The sequence below is a fragment of the Drosophila gunungcola genome (assembly GCF_025200985.1).
Source record: "Drosophila gunungcola strain Sukarami chromosome 2R unlocalized genomic scaffold, Dgunungcola_SK_2 000004F, whole genome shotgun sequence".
Lineage (NCBI taxonomy): Eukaryota > Metazoa > Arthropoda > Insecta > Diptera > Drosophilidae > Drosophila > Drosophila gunungcola.
In genome coordinates this window covers 3526432-3545951 of record NW_026453167.1, presented here as the reverse complement: position 1 = coordinate 3545951, position 19520 = coordinate 3526432, and the positions used below count along the sequence as shown (strand labels likewise).

At 39.9% G+C, this 19520-nt stretch overlaps 1 protein-coding gene across 1 annotated transcript; it reads left to right on the top strand.

Annotated features, from left to right (window-relative positions):
* The first annotated feature begins 1655 nt into the window (after nt 1–1655).
* Nucleotides 1656–18498, top strand: LOC128254004 (D-beta-hydroxybutyrate dehydrogenase, mitochondrial). The gene is given in 8 exon segments (XM_052982762.1): nt 1656–1940; nt 3963–4208; nt 16293–16499; nt 16568–16721; nt 16802–16995; nt 16997–17059; nt 17810–17911; nt 17999–18498. Coding segments are annotated over 8 exon segments (1167 nt in total). The 5' UTR covers nt 1656–1916; the 3' UTR covers nt 18176–18498.
* The last annotated feature ends 1022 nt before the right edge of the window (nt 18499–19520 follow it).

Sequence of the window (19520 nt, the reverse complement as noted above, 5' to 3'; positions counted from 1 at the left end):
TCACTAAACAAAGCCTGCCGATTTTCGCATGCTGACAATTTCTTAATTCATAATTGTTTTGATTGATTGCTTTTTGGGAATTTAATGATTTTCTAGCCAAGTACCGTAAACCATAAATCTTATTTTGTATTTTCAAAGTGCGCAGCTCTGTCCAGAATATTTTTATTTTGTCTATTTTTAAAACGCATGACAATCTGAAAGAGCCAACAACTTTTGGGGACACGCACACGAAAAAACCGTGCAACAACCATTCGGTTGTTAATTTAGCTACATTGACTGACAACGCAGCCGCCTTTGAAAAAAAATTAAAAAAAAGAAAAACCAAATCGATTGGATGCATAAGCAAATGCCTCCATTGGCTCCGGCGGTAAACATTTCTCTTTATTCTAGTGTGTATACTATATATAGATTCGGATATATATGTACCCATGTCCACAAAGCTTTAATATAGACGTCAATTTATGGCACTGTCTATATTCATGCAGAGCAGCTACTCAACAAATTCTATGCATAACAATAATATATTGTTGGACACAAACATGCATAAACAATAAAATGAAAATATTAAAAAAATAAAGTATTTAAAGCAAATATTTTCATACGACAATGACGGTTTTAATTCGACTTTCTTGTACCCTTAAAGGTTTTAATATAAATAAGTTTTTTTAAAGGAAAATAATTGAGAGAAACTAACTAACAAATTAACAATTACAAGACTCTTATATTATATATTAAAGTTAAAAACAAAGTTCTTCCAACATATTTTTTTTTTACAAAAACCTTGTGTTTTAAACGCGATCTTAAGACATTGCTTCGTTAAACTCTCATTAGGACATTTTTTTAAAACCAATTGAAAACCAAATAACTGCTCGTTATTTTGTATTTTTATTTGAATCATTTACATTTTTATTTTTGGACGTAAACATTAGTGCCACACTTTTTATTTGCTCCATTTTATGGGTTTTGTATGGGCATTTATTGCATTTTATTTCATCATTTCTCGCGGCTAAAGTTGAATGATTTTCCGGCCCAACTGCCCACACACATGGCACCGCATTTTCCTCATCTTTCGGCCCTCTTTTGCCCATCGTTTATTTATGCAATTTTCCAATTTTTTCTGCATTGGCATACAAACAGTACAAACATGAAAGCATACAGCGGTGTATTCTAGTAAAAAGTAAAAATGCAATTTGCAAATTAACAATAACGGGTATGTAAACAACGACAGTGACGTCACATCGGTACAGACACATATAAAAAATCAAGCCGCGGGGTTAAAAAGGCGTCGTTTGCCACACATATTTATGCGCATAATACGTGTAGGGCTGTTTTAAAGCAATATTCAAATATATTTCAGCCATAGAAACTCAACCAAAGTATCTATACTCGAGATACTCGAATGTGGGCTTGTTTTGTGGAAAAATAATCATTGATGCGGCGGCATCAGTGGGGCAGCAACAAATTTAAATATATTTATTTATCTGAATAGCGGAATATGTATCTCGCACACGCATGTCCGCACATACTTCGGATATATTTTTAAAAAATCAAAACGACAATATTCCTTTGCGCTGCAGCATTTTGAAATACAACAGACGTCGGCGGCGACGTCAACGTCGGCAGAGATCGGATCGGCGAGCGCAAATTTTCGGCGGCTGCAGGCAACGGCACTCGATCGTACCGCTTAGTGCCACGTCGTGTCTCAGAGCGCCCAGGCCACGGGCCCCAAAACGTACCGCTTAACGAAGAATCTGAAAAAAAAAAACTAAACGAAATATACTAGATAAACCAGTGGTATTGATATAGTAGTAACACTAGAAATACTAGAACTCCCCGCTCGGGAAAGTGAGTGCCGTGAATAGCCTGCCAACCCATCGATAAACCTTTTATTTCCGGAGCACTCGGCAGCATCCGTCATGCAGGTCTTCGATAACAATATGGTAAGTGAAATCTACCCTCCGTCCACAAGCAAAAGCCGTTTGTGCTCGTGTTTACCCATGCCAAATTTATTGTCGCCACGTTGTGTATACCAGGCCACACTTAGCCCAGTTAGCTTAACCCAGAAATGCCAATACACGAATTCCAGTTCCACGCCCATTTTGGCCGCAGAAAAGAGTCCTCTTCGTGAAGTAGAAATAGTGGAGAGCAGCGCCGAGCCAGCCAGGAAGTGATGCGGTGTTCTGAACGGGCCGCCAAATTAATTACAAAAATTCACTTAATGGCCACGATCCAAGTGGGTCAACGTACGTTCGAGCCGTTACAAAATTTGCAAAATGAAAACTTAAGTGTTTCCCCCCCAAAAGGGACTTGTCAAAATTCTACTGTCAGACGGCGGCCATAAAGTGCAACTTAAATGTTTTTAGTACACCTTAATTATAGTCCGATTTTTACAATAAAAGCCTTGGCATTGAGGCAAACTATTATGGACATTCCAGAGCCCACATTTGCCATAAAAGTGGATTCCTCAAAATGAAATACATCTTTATCTTTGGATAGAGCAAATATATTTGCAATGCCAGAAGTTTCCATTCCATTTGATTCGTCCGCATCATCTAAAAATACATATCCATATCTTTATTAATAATAAAAATAAGCTTGGAGACAAACCAAACGCAGTCCAATAAGTATTCGCCAGATACTGATTTCTTGGCAGCTGAGCGACCCCATTAAGTACATAAATCGTTAGGCGTATTCACATAAATACAAATTCATACAGATCGGTTCGGAAAAATGTCGCAGGCGGAATTCAGCCATATGTAAGACCATTGCGGCACTTACAGAATGCGACATTAGTCACAAAACCTATATCTATGGGCTAACTTAATCTCAAAATCGGTGGCAAGGTCGCCGCATGACGAAAGCAATACGAAATGACATCGTTGATTTCCCTTTATACCCACTAGGTAGTATAAATAGATCCGGCGATTTAACAATTTCGTCGAGAAGGGAAATAGTCCAAGGAACCGAAATGGAATTGGTTTATTTTCAGGCCGAATAAATCAATTGGCTTCTGTATTTATGCAGATGCCACCATTTGATTATTTCGCACTGTCGTTGATTTATGGCCAATGGCCAAAAGGGGCTTTCTCCCACCCCAATTCGCCATTGTGGCCCATTTCCCAGTGGCTTTCCCTCTTTTTCGAGAGTATTGTGCACGTCATATGTAATTGCTATACGTCAATGTCAATGTGTGTGTGGGTTAGGGTCTGATAAATGCAAGCATATGTTAGTGCCAGGATCCTGTGGTTGCAATTGGTTAGCTTTAATGAAATAGCCGATGATGTATTGTTAGCAAATATGTGGCACTGCCTGTGCCTGTCCATTTCATCGGCCATTGAAGGATTGAATTGAGCAGAGCACGCATGTGGAAATGCTATTGATTTGAAAAATGTTAAATACACGGAAGTCTTGAGTCAATAAATTCTATAAATTGAATGAATTCCATTCCCCAAAAGACTTTCATCAGCTCTTGTTGTTTTGGCAGGCAAAAGAATCTTTCTGTGAACATTAGAAAACATTTCTGGAGGAAATACAAGTTCGAAAAAAAAAACAAATGCATTACAGGCAATTATAGTACACGTAATTGGATTCATTAAAACAACAGGGGGCTTCAATAAAGAGGGAATTGTTTTGAACATTTAGTCAGGAGAATTCAAAACACCTGTCAAATACAAGTTACACTTTTGTGCCTTTGCTTTAGTTCAAGCATTTTTTGCCTGCGAATAAAAACAATAAGTGTGGGCAATAATTTCCATATACGTCTTGTTTATCGATCAAAACACAAACAAACAACGTTCCGCAATTGTTTAAATAATTCCCAAAACAAACATCTCCGCGCACAGCAATTCGGTCTGGCTATTTATAAAGCCAAACCGAAATGTTAATGCGCCGAAATGAAATGAAAAATTAAATCGGAGATATGTGTCTGATTAATCGTGTGTTCTATCTGCTCTGTCTATTAGCGCCGTGCATCGCGTCGGGCCTCCCTGCGCCGCGGTTCGATCTCGGCCCTGCCGCAGAAGTCGCACGAGATTCCCTGGGACATCTTCGAGCGGCTCTTCATGCCCTTCCTGTTCTGCCAGGCGGCCGCCATCATCACCTCCCAGCTGCTCCACGTCCTGGACATCTCCAGCATCTCGACCTTCGCCGTCTTCGTCTGGTTCGCCCTGGCCACCGTGGGAGCCGTGCTCTTCTACCATTTCGTCAAGGTGAGTCCTGTCTACACTTAGGGAAAAAACAAAATAAATTTTTTATTTTTAACAATACTTAATGATTTAAGAATGTTATTTATTTAAGCTAAGTAGGAATTCTTCTTTAACCATGCCTATTTTATGCCGATTTAATAATACTCAAATAATAATTATTTAATTGTGATATTTTTTCAACCAAATTAGTTATTACTTTTTACGATCCCTTATATTTTTATATTTTATTGTTTCACAGGCAAACGATTTTTGAATATTTATATTTTTAAGCATATGTTTGAATATGTTGGACATTAGTTAAGCCTTTTTTAGAACTAAGAGTTCTGTGCTTGAAATAAGTCTTTTCTAAGATGTTTAAGGGTTTGGAAGCAATGTTTTTTGCTTTATTTAAGTACTTGAAATAATAACTATCCAAAATCAAGTATGATCGCATAATTTAGAGCGGCTGTTTGTTCAGAGTGTACATTTGCAGACAGACGCTCTAATCCTGACAAGAGAAAAGCACAGAAAGGATCTCAGTCCGCATATGGTTTCGGTTTCGGTTGCGGTTATAGAACCCCGGGCGGTTGTTACTTTAAGAAATGCCTTTCTTTTGCTCTTCCGTTTTGGCTCGCTTCAAGTGCCAAGCCAAAACCACAAGTGACGACGGAGGGTCTCAAATACTAGGCAAAACAAATCAGTGGCACTAAAAATAGTCGGGCCGGGCAGAATGTACAGAGGGGATTGGGTTTAGGGGGTCCTGCGGCAGGCACGTCGTCAACTTATGCTTATGCCTAACCAGACCAAAAGGAAACCCTTGACTGTGGATTTGGCTTCGGATTTGCCAGCGTTTGGTATTTCAGAGCTTACTGCCTGGCAGCCAGCCGGGAAAATGAAAATGAAAACAAATAAATAAGCAGCCGGGGAAAGCGGTGGGGGGGAAACCCAAGCAAAACTTGCTGAAAGAAAAGGGTTTGGTAATGAATATAAATTCGCAAGAAGAAAAAATGTATAGTCTTGATTCACTTGAGACCAACCAGAAATTGCCAAGCCAAGGCTGTGGAAAGGGACCATCTAGTAAATAGTAAGTCATTTCAATATCCCTTCTACGGTTGCTCACAATCATTTTAAATTATGACTTTAAAAGAGAGATCATCAGATACGTGAATATTTAGTCTTCTTAACCATCTAGCAATCAAATTGTTTGTTTTATAGACAAACTAAATAGGGCAATTTATAATGAGGTTTCTAGGAAATTGCTAGTCATCGTATTATGTTTTTAAATACGACATGTTGATAATTAATTAAATTAGTTCTACCGTCCTTGATGTGATGGCAAAACTCAACTAAATAACTCTTCAATAACCTTAATTGACCTTATTAAGTATTTTGCTAACGTTTTATAGAAGTTTCCTGTTCTTCTAGCAACTTGTAGTTTGTGTTCCCTTTAAACTGGCCAACTTTGCCTAATGCTCTATATGAATAAAACCTAATTCATCCAAAACTTAGTTATCCTTTTATGCTTCCATAACTAAATTTGCAATATCAAATGCCCAGAGGGCTAAATTTCTGTTTGCTCGCGCCAAGCTCGATTAAACTTGTAAGACAAAATGCTCGCCAGGTTATGTGCCCTCCGAATAGGATTATTTGCCTTTATCTTCCACGATTAAGTGCTTAAATTACCAGAATGCGTATACGCAATGCCTCGAAATCGAATGGAGTTATCTCACGATTTCGCACCATTTGCTTGGATGCACATTAACGATTGTGGCGCCGACGAAGTCAGCAGATAATTCAGATTTGCGTGCACTTTAATTAGCTTTCTTGGGGTGGGTGGAGAGTTGGTGGGCCTCAGAATTGACATTGGCCATTTGCTGGCTGGCAATTACAGGAGGATAAGAGTGCCAGGTCCTGTGGCCACCATCAGTGGCACGTAGCCGTCGTCCTCATCCTCATCGTTTCCGTATCCGTATCGGCGGGATGGCCGGATGGCATTGTCCGGGCAATTGCAATTGCAGGCTGCTTGTGGCGCACTCAACGGGATGCGCAACCCGGCATTAAGGTAATAAGCACGACGGCAGGATAATTAACAGCAACAGCAGCAGATGCAGATGCTGGCGGAGTAACTGGCGGAAAAAAGGGGGCGCAAAAGGGGGTGGTGGCAGGACTCAGCTGTCTCAATTTCCCAAGGATTTGTCAAGGACACGTTGTGACTTCCATGAAAACAAGGAAAGCCTCTCAGCTGGACGAATCTAAATTACCCTAGATGAAAGTAGAATTATTTGCCCATTCAAGGGCAATTTTAGTATGTACGGATAATGGAATTCTATAATTAAAATCCATAAAAAAATGCATAATGAGGGCAATCAATTAATTAAATTCTTTGGAGGTTTTTTTAGTTACATGCATGTAACATTGAACGGTAAAAAATGGGTTCTTATGTTGATTCTGATAAGAGTTTGTTTACACACGAATAATGGAATTCCATAAATGAAACCCATATAAAAATGCTGAATTAGAAAAAGCAATTAATTAAATTGTTTGGAGGTATTTATTAATTTTATGTAAGTAACATTAAGCGGTAAAAAATAGTTACTTATGTTTATCCTGTTAAGAGTAAGTTTATAAGTTTATTGTAAAAATAAGAAATCGAGCCAAGTACTTTATTGGTTTATTAGAAAACATTAAATTAAATACATCTGTTTATCAAGCTAAAAACTCAGTTCATATACAAAATCCAATATTAAGCTATCAAAAAGAAAAAACCTATTTGTAACATTTAATCCATGTACATTAAACTGGTTTAATATAATACATGTATTGGAACCAAGCCTAAATTGAATCCCTTTATGACAGATCATCTCGATTTCTGACATTCAAGGGATTCTTTACACAACAACAACTTCAATGTCCTTCGCCGAATAAGCTTTTTGTATCTATTTTTAGCCACGGCAACAGGGCTAAAGTTAGGCGAGTCACACTCCCGGTTTTGGTCCTCCAAAAACAAGGAAAAAGTAAACGACACGAAATGTCCTTGGCTTTGATTAGCTTTTCGGCCCGGCCAGGCCTCAACTATTAACCCGATTTTTGTTGCCTGCTTTCGTTTCGCCTTAGCATTTACATGTGCCGAGTAGATAAAGTTATTTGCAACATGCGTGGATCTATGAACACATCCTATTTGTCCTTGCACATCACGTTGTGCATTTCTTTTTATGGCACGACCGTCGAATTAAATTACACGCACGCACACACACATTCGGGGTGGCAAGATTCGAGCGGCAAATGGGGGGTGTTCTGGGAATCGGGGAACGAGTACGAAGGAAGTTGGCAACTGTTGACGCGACAGCACAAATTGGGTGCAATGAAATGTAAATGCGCAGCTAATGAAATGCTCACCGATGTCGCCCACATCCTACAGCCACGCCCTCCGGCCCCCCGCCCCTGCTCTGGTGTTGCATAAATCCCCTATTATGATCTCAACTAAATTGCAGCTGTTTTGGGTCAACTGCATTGCAGACTGCAGACTATTTCGGTTCGATTTCGGCACTGGGCAACTGCCTTTCGCAACACAAATTACACTCGACTTAATATGCATAATTAAGTTCACAACCCGCTTATCTGCACCCCAAGTTTCCTCATTTTCACCCAAAGGATTGAGGGGGTCTGGGAAATTTCCTCGGGCCACGAGCAACAGTTTCCCGGAACAAGACACGAGATGGGCGATGGAAATGGAAATGGGTGTGGGGCTTGTCAGCTGCCAGAAACAGTGTAAATAATTGAATTAATAGCTTCGTGTGAGCCACGCTAATGAGCAGTTGCTCAACATCATCAACGCCCACTGCAACACGCCCCCATTTCCCAGTCCCCATTCCCCAGTCTCATTTTGAAATGTAATTCAATGTACGGCATCTTGAACTCTTCAGTGGCGAACTTACGAACCGGACATCTGAGCCAGGTGAATCCGCAGTTGATCCACTTGGTTTTCGGTTTCGCCGGAGTCATGATCCAGCCATTTGGGCGCAGGATGACTGAAATTTTCCCAGCATTTACGCCACTCAGCGGAAAAAACTTTCAAATTGTTTCTTTCTTTTTACTTAAACCATGCAGCTCATCAAGAGATAAAACAGCAGAGGTATTAAAACTTAGTCCTTAAAAACTTTCGCCTTACAAACATTAATTGTAAGTATTATTTCAGCTATATTACAGAACTGGTTTTTAATGATTAAACAAAAAACTTATCTTAATTTGTATTATTTTTAGATTTTTAAAGTCATTTTTTGGAAACATTTTGGTTCTTATTTATTATATTCTACAAATAATCAGCAATTTTTTATAAATATAAAACACTAAGCTTTAAAACAAAAAATACTTAAAGTGTTTTATATTCGTTTAGTCTGAAAGAACATATTATTTACGTTATTATATATAAATTAAGCTTTCAATGTTTTACTGCTGTCTTAGTTTTTATTACCATTTCGATTTGTAGAATCACAGCTCGGAAATTTGAAGCACTTTTTGTCAGTGTGTGGAGAGCAGCTGGCAGACGGAGTTGTTTTCCCGTGCATCTGTAACATTGTCGTGGTGCCTTGCACTGTTTATTACCCAGTAAACCATGTACTTAGCCCCCTCGGTTTTTGCTCCAAAGCGACAGCTTCCTCAGTTGCCCGACGAATGCAGCACACTTTGTCGCAGTTACAGCTCCATAAAACTTTGGCCGTAGACAAATTTTACGCTGATTTGTGTGTTGTGCACGCAGAAAAAATGTGGAAAGAACTGTTTTGTCAACGGGAGTGACTGCAATCCCAATTATGGCGGTGATGATGATGATAATGGGGCAGGATCTGGAAGCTGGAAACCAGGGTCCCTGGGCACAATGCACAGGACCAGTGAGGGCTATATAAAGACAGGCTCTCCCTCGCACACAGCCCATAAAAACTCATTATGTGCGAAGTTTCCCACACTTCGTTGTCCTTTGTATCTAACAGATACATATACTTCTCCGTTTTCTGTTTCGGTTTTATGGTGTCGCGCGTGGCCTGTTGATTCACACACGCACACTACCACACACTCTCTCCCACACACACACACACACACACACACACACACAAACACGCTGAGGACATTCAGAAATGGCAATGGCGTGCCCGGCCTGACAATGGCTGGAAATGAAGGACACGGCAGATGGGAGCTGCGAGCTGGGACTACGCGCATTGCGTTTCTTAGAATTGCACGCCATTAAATCGCCTTGACAACTCCCGTTTCCCCCGATTTCCCCCCATTTCCCCCCGTTTTAACCGCTTCCATTGCCATTTTGACCCCCCTTACCGTTTTATTCTTTGCTGTGCTGCGCACTTTAGTTAAATTAAAAACCAATTGCAGACGAGGCAGCCGTGCATCTAGCGCGCATCGCACATCATGCTTCGCAGGCCAAAAGGTCAGAGGTCGCCCAATGTGGGCAAATTACGAGCAAAGCTGCCGCATGATTGGCAGCCATTTCTAGAGATATGCAGAAGAGACCCAGGTGGTTGTGACTATTTATTACCGATTTATTACGTAGGTTACCAGCCTTTATTTTGTTATATATACCATTAACGTTCATCGCTAAAAAGATAATTTTATAAATGGATACTTAAAAAATAGAAATTAAATAAAGGACATTTTGAATGGCCTTGTCTTAACTTTTGTCAAAATTTGAATTGATAAATATAAAATTTTTAAATGTACCTTATTAAGTACTTTTGACTTGACATCATTTCAACTCAAGCTTTTTTAATTTTAAGGCCATATAATTGAAGATGTTTAGACACAAACTACCAATAAAAAATAATGTTTAATAAAATGTATTAAAGAATTATAAACGTATATAATAAGCAAAGTGTTGTTTAAAACTTTTATTAACAGAAATGATTACAAAAGATATACACGTGTCTATAAAAAAATTTGTAATCTGTAAGATTTATTTCACTTATGTTTACAATTTTTTTAAACTTTTGTCTCTGCTTTCTTCGCATTTAAATTAACACGTAGTAAAATACCTTGACCATCCCTGTTGCCAGCTAGTCACTATACACTATACTCCAGCCTTGTGTTACACTATATTTTAATTAACAGCCATTGCCAGGGGCATCATCTTTCGACCGGATACAATGGGAACTTAAACACAGATAAATTTCCATACGGAAGATGCGGTGGCGCAGGAGGTGGATGGGGTGTACTCTAATCCTTCGTTTAAACACCCGCCCAGAGATGTTGGCTAACAGGCTGAGCTGCCATTATGGCTGGCTTGGCACAAAGTCAAAGCTTTGCGTGTTGTCTGCCACACACACCACACACACACCAATAACGGCCTTCTCTCTCACTTATACACACACACACACTCAAGCACATACACACGGAGATAGGAATACGAGAAACAAGCTGCAAATTGGCCTAGGTCTGCGTTGGTACAACGCGTGGTATGCGCAATGCGAAAAGCCTTTAATGCTGCCGTTGTCGTCTGCGGATGGCGTGAAGTTGGCAGAGGTCCTGCCTGCCACACGCCATCAGGATACGAGGTGCGTGCACATGTGTGTGTGTGTGTGTGTGTTCAAGGGGGAGTGTGCAGGAAAGCAAAACACAGAAATGGTTTTTAACTTTCCGGTTAATTAATTTATTACAGCTTAATACGTTCAATGACTTTTGGCGCCCGCTTCCCGCGTTCCGTTTGTCTTGCTTGTCATTTATATTTACCCACCACCGCCCACCGACGTTTTTTAGTTAATTTATATTTTTGTGCGGACCAGCACCTCCACGACTTTCACCAGCCCCTTTCTCTTTTCCCTTATTTTATTCGATGTCTATTTTTAGCCACTGATTTAATATGCGTGCATGCGTGTGCGTGCCTCTCTTTGTTTCGCATTTCTTGGTTTCTCTTTTTCGGCCACATTTCGTCGCCTTGTTCAAAAAGGATACCGCGCAATGGGTGGGTGCTTTTGCGGGGGGAAGGGGGAGGGGCACATCCTGCCCGGGATGGTGACACAGCGAGGACAATTTGTATGCGGTTTGTTTGCCATTTTTCACTTAAACTCCGACTCCTACTCCCCGCCCACTGCGATATTGCACCATTTCGCTTATGTAGATTTATTTGGGGCCTCTCGAGCGGTCAAGCGTGTCCCGTTTTCTTGAGAGGTTTATGTGTCTGTTAGGAAAACGCCGGGGATAGAGCACAAACGAGGCTCTGGTGGGGAAGGGGGAAACAAATAATATAATAAAACCAGAGCTGGTTGGGGACCGATAAGCGAGCGTTGTCCAGCAATCGAATGGGTTCAATGGTTTCTCAGCATCGAATTAAATCTGTTTACTTCGATACTCATTTTATTTATTACGAACACTAATTTCAACCAGGAAGCACAATAATAAAACTGCTTTATTATTTCACTTCCTGGTTATTTATTCAGTTTATGGCTGGACAGTCAAAGTTTCTCAATTACTAGGAAACCTTGGGCTGCGGAAATATCACCCAAGCGAAAATCAAAATTGCGTGCCACAGAACTTGTTTGTTATTTTAAAAGGCTTTAAATAAAAAAGTTTTTTAAAAGAGTTCCTTTATCTGGTAGAGAATAATTAAAAATAATTTAAAAAGTTGGAGTGTTATTTCTTTCAACTAATTCTGTTTGTCGAAAAAAATATTACGCTCATGACAATTAATAAAGAATGTGATATATCACTTAAAAATCAACTCTAAAGTTCCCAATCGATTGGCATTCACAGCTAAATATTTTGGTTTGGTTAAACATTTGATGAACCTTTTAAAAAATGCAAAAAAAAAAGTTTAAATGAATTTTGGTTTTTTTAATAAAAACTGTATTAAATAATTATTAAGTTATTTAACATTTTGATTTCAATCGAGCCTTGGTGTTCTAGGTCCTTAGCTACATAAAATAAACATTCTTTTGGCTGTGCATTTTAATTTGGCCAAGTTACAATGATAAACTAAAAAATAGCTAAATTTGAATAAACATTTCAAAGAAATCAACAAGCAAGAGAAATTTTACAACAAGCTATTTTTAAGCCCCTAAATCCCAATGTTATAAATACCCTAGTATTGGTTTAACTTGGCTAGGTTCGCTTCCGGTCAACATATTTTCACAACTTTCACGCAGTTCATTCCGCAACCCACGTTTCCGCATTCTGTTATCCTCGAAATAGGAAGCGGAGTACATGGCACCCCCGGACAGTCATAAATTTATTCACGCAAATGAAGGCCCATGTTGGCAGGTTCATGAGTCGGACTCCTCCTTATTGTTGTTTACATTTTACACTCATAACTTTCAGCTTGCCCACGCACAACCACGTGCCGTGCCAGAAAACCAGGGATAGAGAGTGGAAAGAGTGGAAAAAGGTGTTTCGCTAACACTTTCACCGCTTACACATTATTTGATAGGGCCTGGGAGTTCTCCACAATATAGGGAGTATATCTTTTTCAAGCTGCTAACTTGCTGCAGTTTACACATTAACTTCCGCTCCGGCACTGAAACCGTTGCTTAGCCAGAGCATAATGCATTATAGCATTATATAAATATTACGCATACGCCAGGGTGTACGTAAGCCGGAGGTAATGAGTCCACGGCAAGCAGAATCGCGTGCCCTGCTCACATTTATCAATTTCGTGGCTAAAAGTGCGCGTAAAATAGAGGGCCCAAAACCGCAGATAGCACCTGCTGCTCTTGGCCAGCATATAAATCGTCCACTTCCACTGGCCTGCAATTAAAATGCAATAAAGGATGCATTTAAATGGCTATAGTGTAGTCAAGTCAAGTCAGGATGCAAGGGATGGGGGGGGGGGGGGTTGGGGAGAGAGGGTAAAAGCAGTCCTTATTGACTTACTCGCTTCCAATGCGCGGCATGCATTTCCGACCCAAGTGCTCAGCTAAATGGAATGTCTGACATGCATCCCCACTCCCCCTGGATGGAATGCCACCCCAAAACTTCTGCCGTGCGCTATTTCGGGGTGCATGCAACTTGGTTTCTATTTCGGGATCGCTTTATAAAAACCGCAAGCCATCGGTGTGCTCACACAGCTCACAGAGCCGACATGACCGCCCAGAGGTGCGATGTCGGGCGTTGGCAAATGGCAGGTGGCAGGTGGAGAGTGCAAAGTGGCAGGTGGCTGGTGGCTGGTTGCAAGAGCCAGGCGGTTGCGTCAAGGGGACGACTGTTTCATGCCTTGCACGTAGTCACTGCACTGTCCAAATTTCCACTTTTTTTCGGACTCGTTGTTTCGCACTTCCGCCAGGGCCAAGAGGAGGTGTTAAAGAGACACATTAGGGGTGAAAAAAGGTTAAAACTGGGGTAAATGGGCTGGTAATCATCTTAACGCACACAAAAAATTCGCTACTTTGCATATTTCGATAATGTTCTCAAGTCTCAGCTTTTAGTTTCAACATACAAGATCTGATTTGCACTTCAAATTTGCTTTCAAGTCAAGTAAAGGTATTTATGTTATGCAACAAGTTATCGTTATTTGAAAATTTTACTTTTAAAGGAGTACTGTGAAATTAATTTATAAACGTCACAAAAAAACTTACTCTTTACTCTTTTATATATAATATATATATAATAAAAATATAATAATATTTAAAATAATAAAATAAGTAAAGTCTACAAAAAGTAGTGTAAGAATCACCATAGTCTTTAAAAATAAAGACTTAAGTGACGATTTTATGCGTTCTCTGGTTGCTCTTATATATTTTTATGAGAGTAATATTATAGTCAAAAGAGGTATAATAATAGTAAATTGTTTTTAATTACATTTTTCTCTTCAAAATACAACTTTGAGTTAACCAATATTTCCTTTAATGAAGGCGGAACCGATTACTGTATTTTGTAACTAAAAATATTCAAATGCTTTATTTCCTACAGTGATTGATGAAGCATAATATCTTAATTAAATTTCGATTTTTTTTTTAATTAAACGATAAGAACTTGTTATATTACTCTACAATTACTTCTCCCCAATGCACTTAAAACTGAAACTCTTAATTAAACGCACGAGCCACCCCTTTTTTTAAAGGTCAAAAGTAAGGGAAGTAATTAAGCTGACGGTAATTAAATATTTGCGTTGGAAAGTTATAACTGCTTTGATGACTTAGAAGTTCAGAAATCCAGCAGCTTCTCTGCTTTCGTCAATAATTATTCTTGGGAAGCCCAGTGCCAGTGTCTGGGCGTTTTATCGGATTTTCTTGTGCAGAAGCTGCCACAATTTCTGCTTTCCCCCCCATGCACTTTAATTGACTCTAAACATTTAGTTGCTTGGTTTTTCTTTCTATTTTCCTTTTATTCCAGCTTTTTGCTGTATTTTAATTGCTCAATTCCGTTAAGTCAGTTGCTGTTTTTAGTTGCAGCAAAGTTTAAAGTAATTTATGCTGAACCGCAATAGATTGGGGTGGCAGCAAAGGCAGCCAAGGATGCAGAATGCTGCGCGCATTTTTAGCGGAAAAGTTGACCCAAAGTTTGCAGAGCACTACGTACTATATCTTAAGTAGGTTCGCGTTAAAACCGGAGGAACATAACTTGTCGAAAACTTAGACAGGATTCTGTGGTTGGTGGAGTGGTGGAGTGGCAAACCCGAGCTACCAAATACCCACCAACGACGAGTGTTTGTGTTTTTATTAACGCCAAACAACGGCCAACAGATTTCGATAAGCCAAACACTTATGGCCACAATAAAATGTCGGCCAGTCTTAATGGGTGTCAACAGCACGGCCAATAATAATACACCCGTCTTGGCCCGCTTCCTTTTTTTTTTGTTTTTTTTTTTTTTTTTGTATTTTCCACAATTTTACGAGCACTTTAACGGTTTAATAGCCCGAACAATGAGTAGCCGTCCGTCCACCTCCCTTTTTCGAACCCGATTGACGCAAACGCGGCGGCGAGTTATGTATATTGGTTAATGGCATGATGAATATGACACTATCCCCGCCGCAAAAGGAGGTCCTTTGGTCCTTTGGTCCTTGGCAGAATCCTGCAGAGGCCACAATAAAAGCAAAGAGACTCGACGATGCGCGTGTCTAAAGCGGAAGTCTTAGTGAGCACACGTCTTCCTGCTCGCCCACTTCAACTTTCCATCATCATCAGCGTCTCAAGCCGCGATGAACTTAAACAAATATCTGTCACAGCCCTACAAACACACACCACACCACACACACCCATCCACCCATCCATCCACACAAAACGGAGACGTTCTATGCCGGACTTTCGCTTTGAAAACGAAAGCTGGCGAACTTTAATCGCTGTTGACAAAGTTGCCAACTGACGCGGCCATCTAAGCCCATTTTGTGACACGACTTTTAAGTGGCCGGACTTATGGCTCACAGACGTCATTTCTTTTGGTCCAAAGGTCAAACTTCTGATGAAAAAACTTGATACTCTCACACGAAAACCAAAGATGCCGCGGCTCAATTGTTGGCTAATTGGCGTTATAATTGTTGAACATTAATTAGCTGATGGGGTCAACAACCTAGCTGCAACCCGTTCACTTAGTCTCTTACACGTGGAAAAGAACATTAAAGCAATGTAATTTAACTATTATTTTATTATATTAAGTTTTCTTATGAGAACAATCAAAAATGAATTTTCAGTGTTAGAAATGTAGAATTTATGTTTAGATTCTTAACACATTTTTTTAGTAATTTAATCGCAAAGCTTTTTTTAATCAAAGTCGAATTATTAAGCACTAATAAAACAATTAACTGACACAGAAACATTTAAATATACATTTTTAGTGTTTGAAGAACTAAAATTCATGTCATAACACCTTTTTATGAGGGCCTAAAAGCGCATCTTATAATATTATATTTCAAGCTGAAAAGTAAATTAACAAATAAAAAAATAATAATTGAAACAATGACTTATTAGTTATACTTTGAGACACTTAAGAATTTTTTGTTCTAATAATCAACCTCCAGACATTTTAGCTTTCAGAAAATCTCTTTTTTGATAATTAAATACTTTAATATTATACTTAAATATTTTTAAAAGAGTAAATTATAACAATAATGTATATATTGGTATATTTAAATAATATCCAATTGATAAATCATTTCTTTTTTACTTTCTCTGTATGTAAAGGTATCCGCTTCAGGTAAGGGCGTGCTAATCACTGGCTGCGAGGCCCCACTGGCCTGGTATTTGGCCAAGAAACTGGACGACCTGGGCTTCACCGTTTACGCCGGATTCAACACGCCCATCGAGGATTCGGACGAGGCCAAAATACTCAAGGAGGAGACCTCGGGACGCATGAAGCTGCTGCATTTGGACGTCACATCGGAGAAAACCGTAAGTCTACACGGGCGAGCTTTTAGTCCTGAGCTTTCAGAGCCAAGTTTAAAACCTTTGGTCCTTAGATTTTGGAAGCTGCCCGCTATGTGTCGCAGCATTTGCCTCATGGCGCCGAGGGATTGTGGTCTGTGGTGCACTGCGCCCACTGGATAGCTTTGGGCGAACTCGAGTGGATTCCATTTGCCGTGCTGCGCAAGAGTTTGGATCTCAACCTTTTGGGTATGTATGGGGGCGCCACTGTGCGCAGGACCAGGGCTTCAAAATCCTTGAACATCGCATTCTTTTTGAATTTGTCGCAGGTGGAGCGCGCCTCACCCAAATTTTCCTGCCCCTGGTCCGACGTGCCCATGGTCGCGTGGTCTTCCTCACCTCGGGCCTGAACCGGGTACCATCGCCCGTCCGGGGCATCCAGTGTGCCACCCAGGCGGCCGTCGACTGCTTCGCCGCCTGTCTGCGCCAGGAGATGAGGACCCGCGGAGTGGACGTGTCCGTAGGTGGCTGCCGGAGAGTTCGCCCCTGGCAACGGCTGGCTGAACGAAACGGAGCTGCGTGACCAGGTGAGAAATGAAGCTAATGGCGGCATTGGACTAAATATGCTCTGCTTAATGGTTAACACTAAGAAAATTTCCCATAATTTGTCCATTAATTGGTTAGAAAAATCTAGTAGTAGTGGTCGATTGGTTGAAAACAGGAAAATACTTTCTATTATTAAGATCTTCCCCTTTCCTTAAAGTGATAAATGTATTTTTTTTTATAGTAAAATCAATGCTTTTAGTATAATTTCGATTTACTTAGTAATCACAGATTTTAAACAGATTTTTTGAGAACTGCAATAGGTACACTTTTGATGTTCCTATTTGGGTAGTAGTAATAGTAATACATTGCTGAAAAACAAAAAAATAACTATCAATGAGATTTTCGTATATTTCTTAAAAATTATAATACTTTCATTTGTAATCACAGTTTTAAAAAGATTTAAGGATACCGGCAATAGGTATATCATTTGTTTTTCTGATTTTTCTATTTGGTTAGTATTAGTAGTAGTATTAGTAGTTCAATTTCTAAGCCTTTTGAGCTTTAATTAAAGTTATATTTTTAAAGTCAGCTAATAAAAGAATATAAGATTTTATCACACCTTATAACCCCTAAGTACTCGTTTTTTCTTCACGTGTATTAGCCTTGTCGTGCTTTTAGTTTTTTACGATACGATAACTATTTCCGAGCAGTGGGGACTGCTAAAACAGTTTGCGGGCATCTCATTAACCTGTCTGCTTCCTTTTCCCCTTCCCCTGTCATATTTTCCGCAGGCCAAGCAAATGTGGAACCAGCTTTCCTCGGAGCAGAAGAAGACCTACGGCGAGGATTACTACGAGGCGGCCATGACGTCGGTGGAGAAGTACTCTCGCCAGGTAGGAGAAACGCAAAATGCCTTCCCAGAAACGTGTGTCCGGTGGCTAACGAGAGTTTAATCCTGGAACTTCGTTTCTCATTTTCAGGCGGCCGACATCCAGCCCACGCTGCGCGTCCTCATCGATGCCGTGACCAGGACCTTCCCCATGGCCCGCTACACTCCGGTGACGGCCACCGAGAAGCTGCAGATCTTCCTGGCCGAGCACCTGGCCCCATCCCTCTACGAATCAATCTATGGCGAGCAGAAGAAGTTCGTCTACTGAGCACTCCCATACCATACCATCCCACCCAGATATGTCCCTGCCTGATATTCTTACTCGGAAATTGTTATTCATTTATGATTTTCACGGAAATCCATGCCCCTGCTCCTTGAAGGACATCCCGAAAAGGAACTGTTGCCGAAAGCACTACTTCGCTGAGCTTCGCCAGTCGATGAGCATTTACGTCCTTCTCTCGATTATTCTCATAATTCTCCTTGCACGGAGGCGTCTGTTCTGTGGATGCCTGCATAATATTATTTTCTTTAGTTGCTAGAACGAATTGTATAACGACGAATAAAATGAAATGGAAACAATAGCAAACTGAACCTTCCTCTTTCACTTCGGTAAATGAATTATTAAAATAGCTTGCACGGTATGGTATGGTATTTTCTGCTTTTACTAACTCTTAAAAATGTATTTCTTCGAGATTGCACTAGGAGAATTTATGGCTGAACATTATTTAATTATAACTTTTAGTAAATACGTTGAATAAATGGAAGCATTTTTTTATTAAATCTCTGTTTTTACTCACTCCTTAAAATATATTTCTTCGAGATATTATGGCACTACAATAAAAATTTTCATTAATTTGCAGATGTTAGAAAATTCCTTATTAATTTTGTTAAGAATTTAAGTTTTAAGGTTTTCTGAAAATAAATCTTTCTAATTTAACATTTTAAAATAATACATAAGATATAGCAATTTTAGACATCTAAAATAGTTATCTTAAAAGAGATTTAGGTAAGTAAATTTGCCTAACAATCAATGACGAATCACTCCATTTCCTTTTCTTGTTTTCCTTTCAAATGGATTTTAAGAGTCCTGTTAATTGCTTTTGATTGACATTTGCCGAGAGGCCGGACTTACTCCTGTCATTGTATTTTATGGTGCAAATTAAGAGACATCTGGCCGCATATGCAAGGCCTCTAAACCTCCTCGCACTGGTAAACTAAGCTTAAGTGCAGTGGCACTTATGGCATGACAGCCAAGGAAAACGACTGAGCGCTCGAAAAAATAAATTCGATAAATTTTTAATGCGTTTGATTCAGAACAACAATGACACTTCCGCCACGTCGGAAGCCAAGGACTTTTGGCGGCAGGAGCTCAGGTGTGGCAAATTCCCACCGCAGCGCAATGAGCTCGGCTTGGAAATGCCGTGTAAGAGCCACCGAGAAGTGCATAACTGGCGCATAAATCTGCCATGGTTGTTAATGTAAGCCGCAACTGGCAGATGTACCCTTATTTGCCCACCTCCCCAGGTGGCAAGTTCGAACTTTTAGGGGTAAGCAAATGGCGGAAAACAAAAAGTTGCAAGGGAAATAAGTCGGTTGGCTAAAAACATATATAT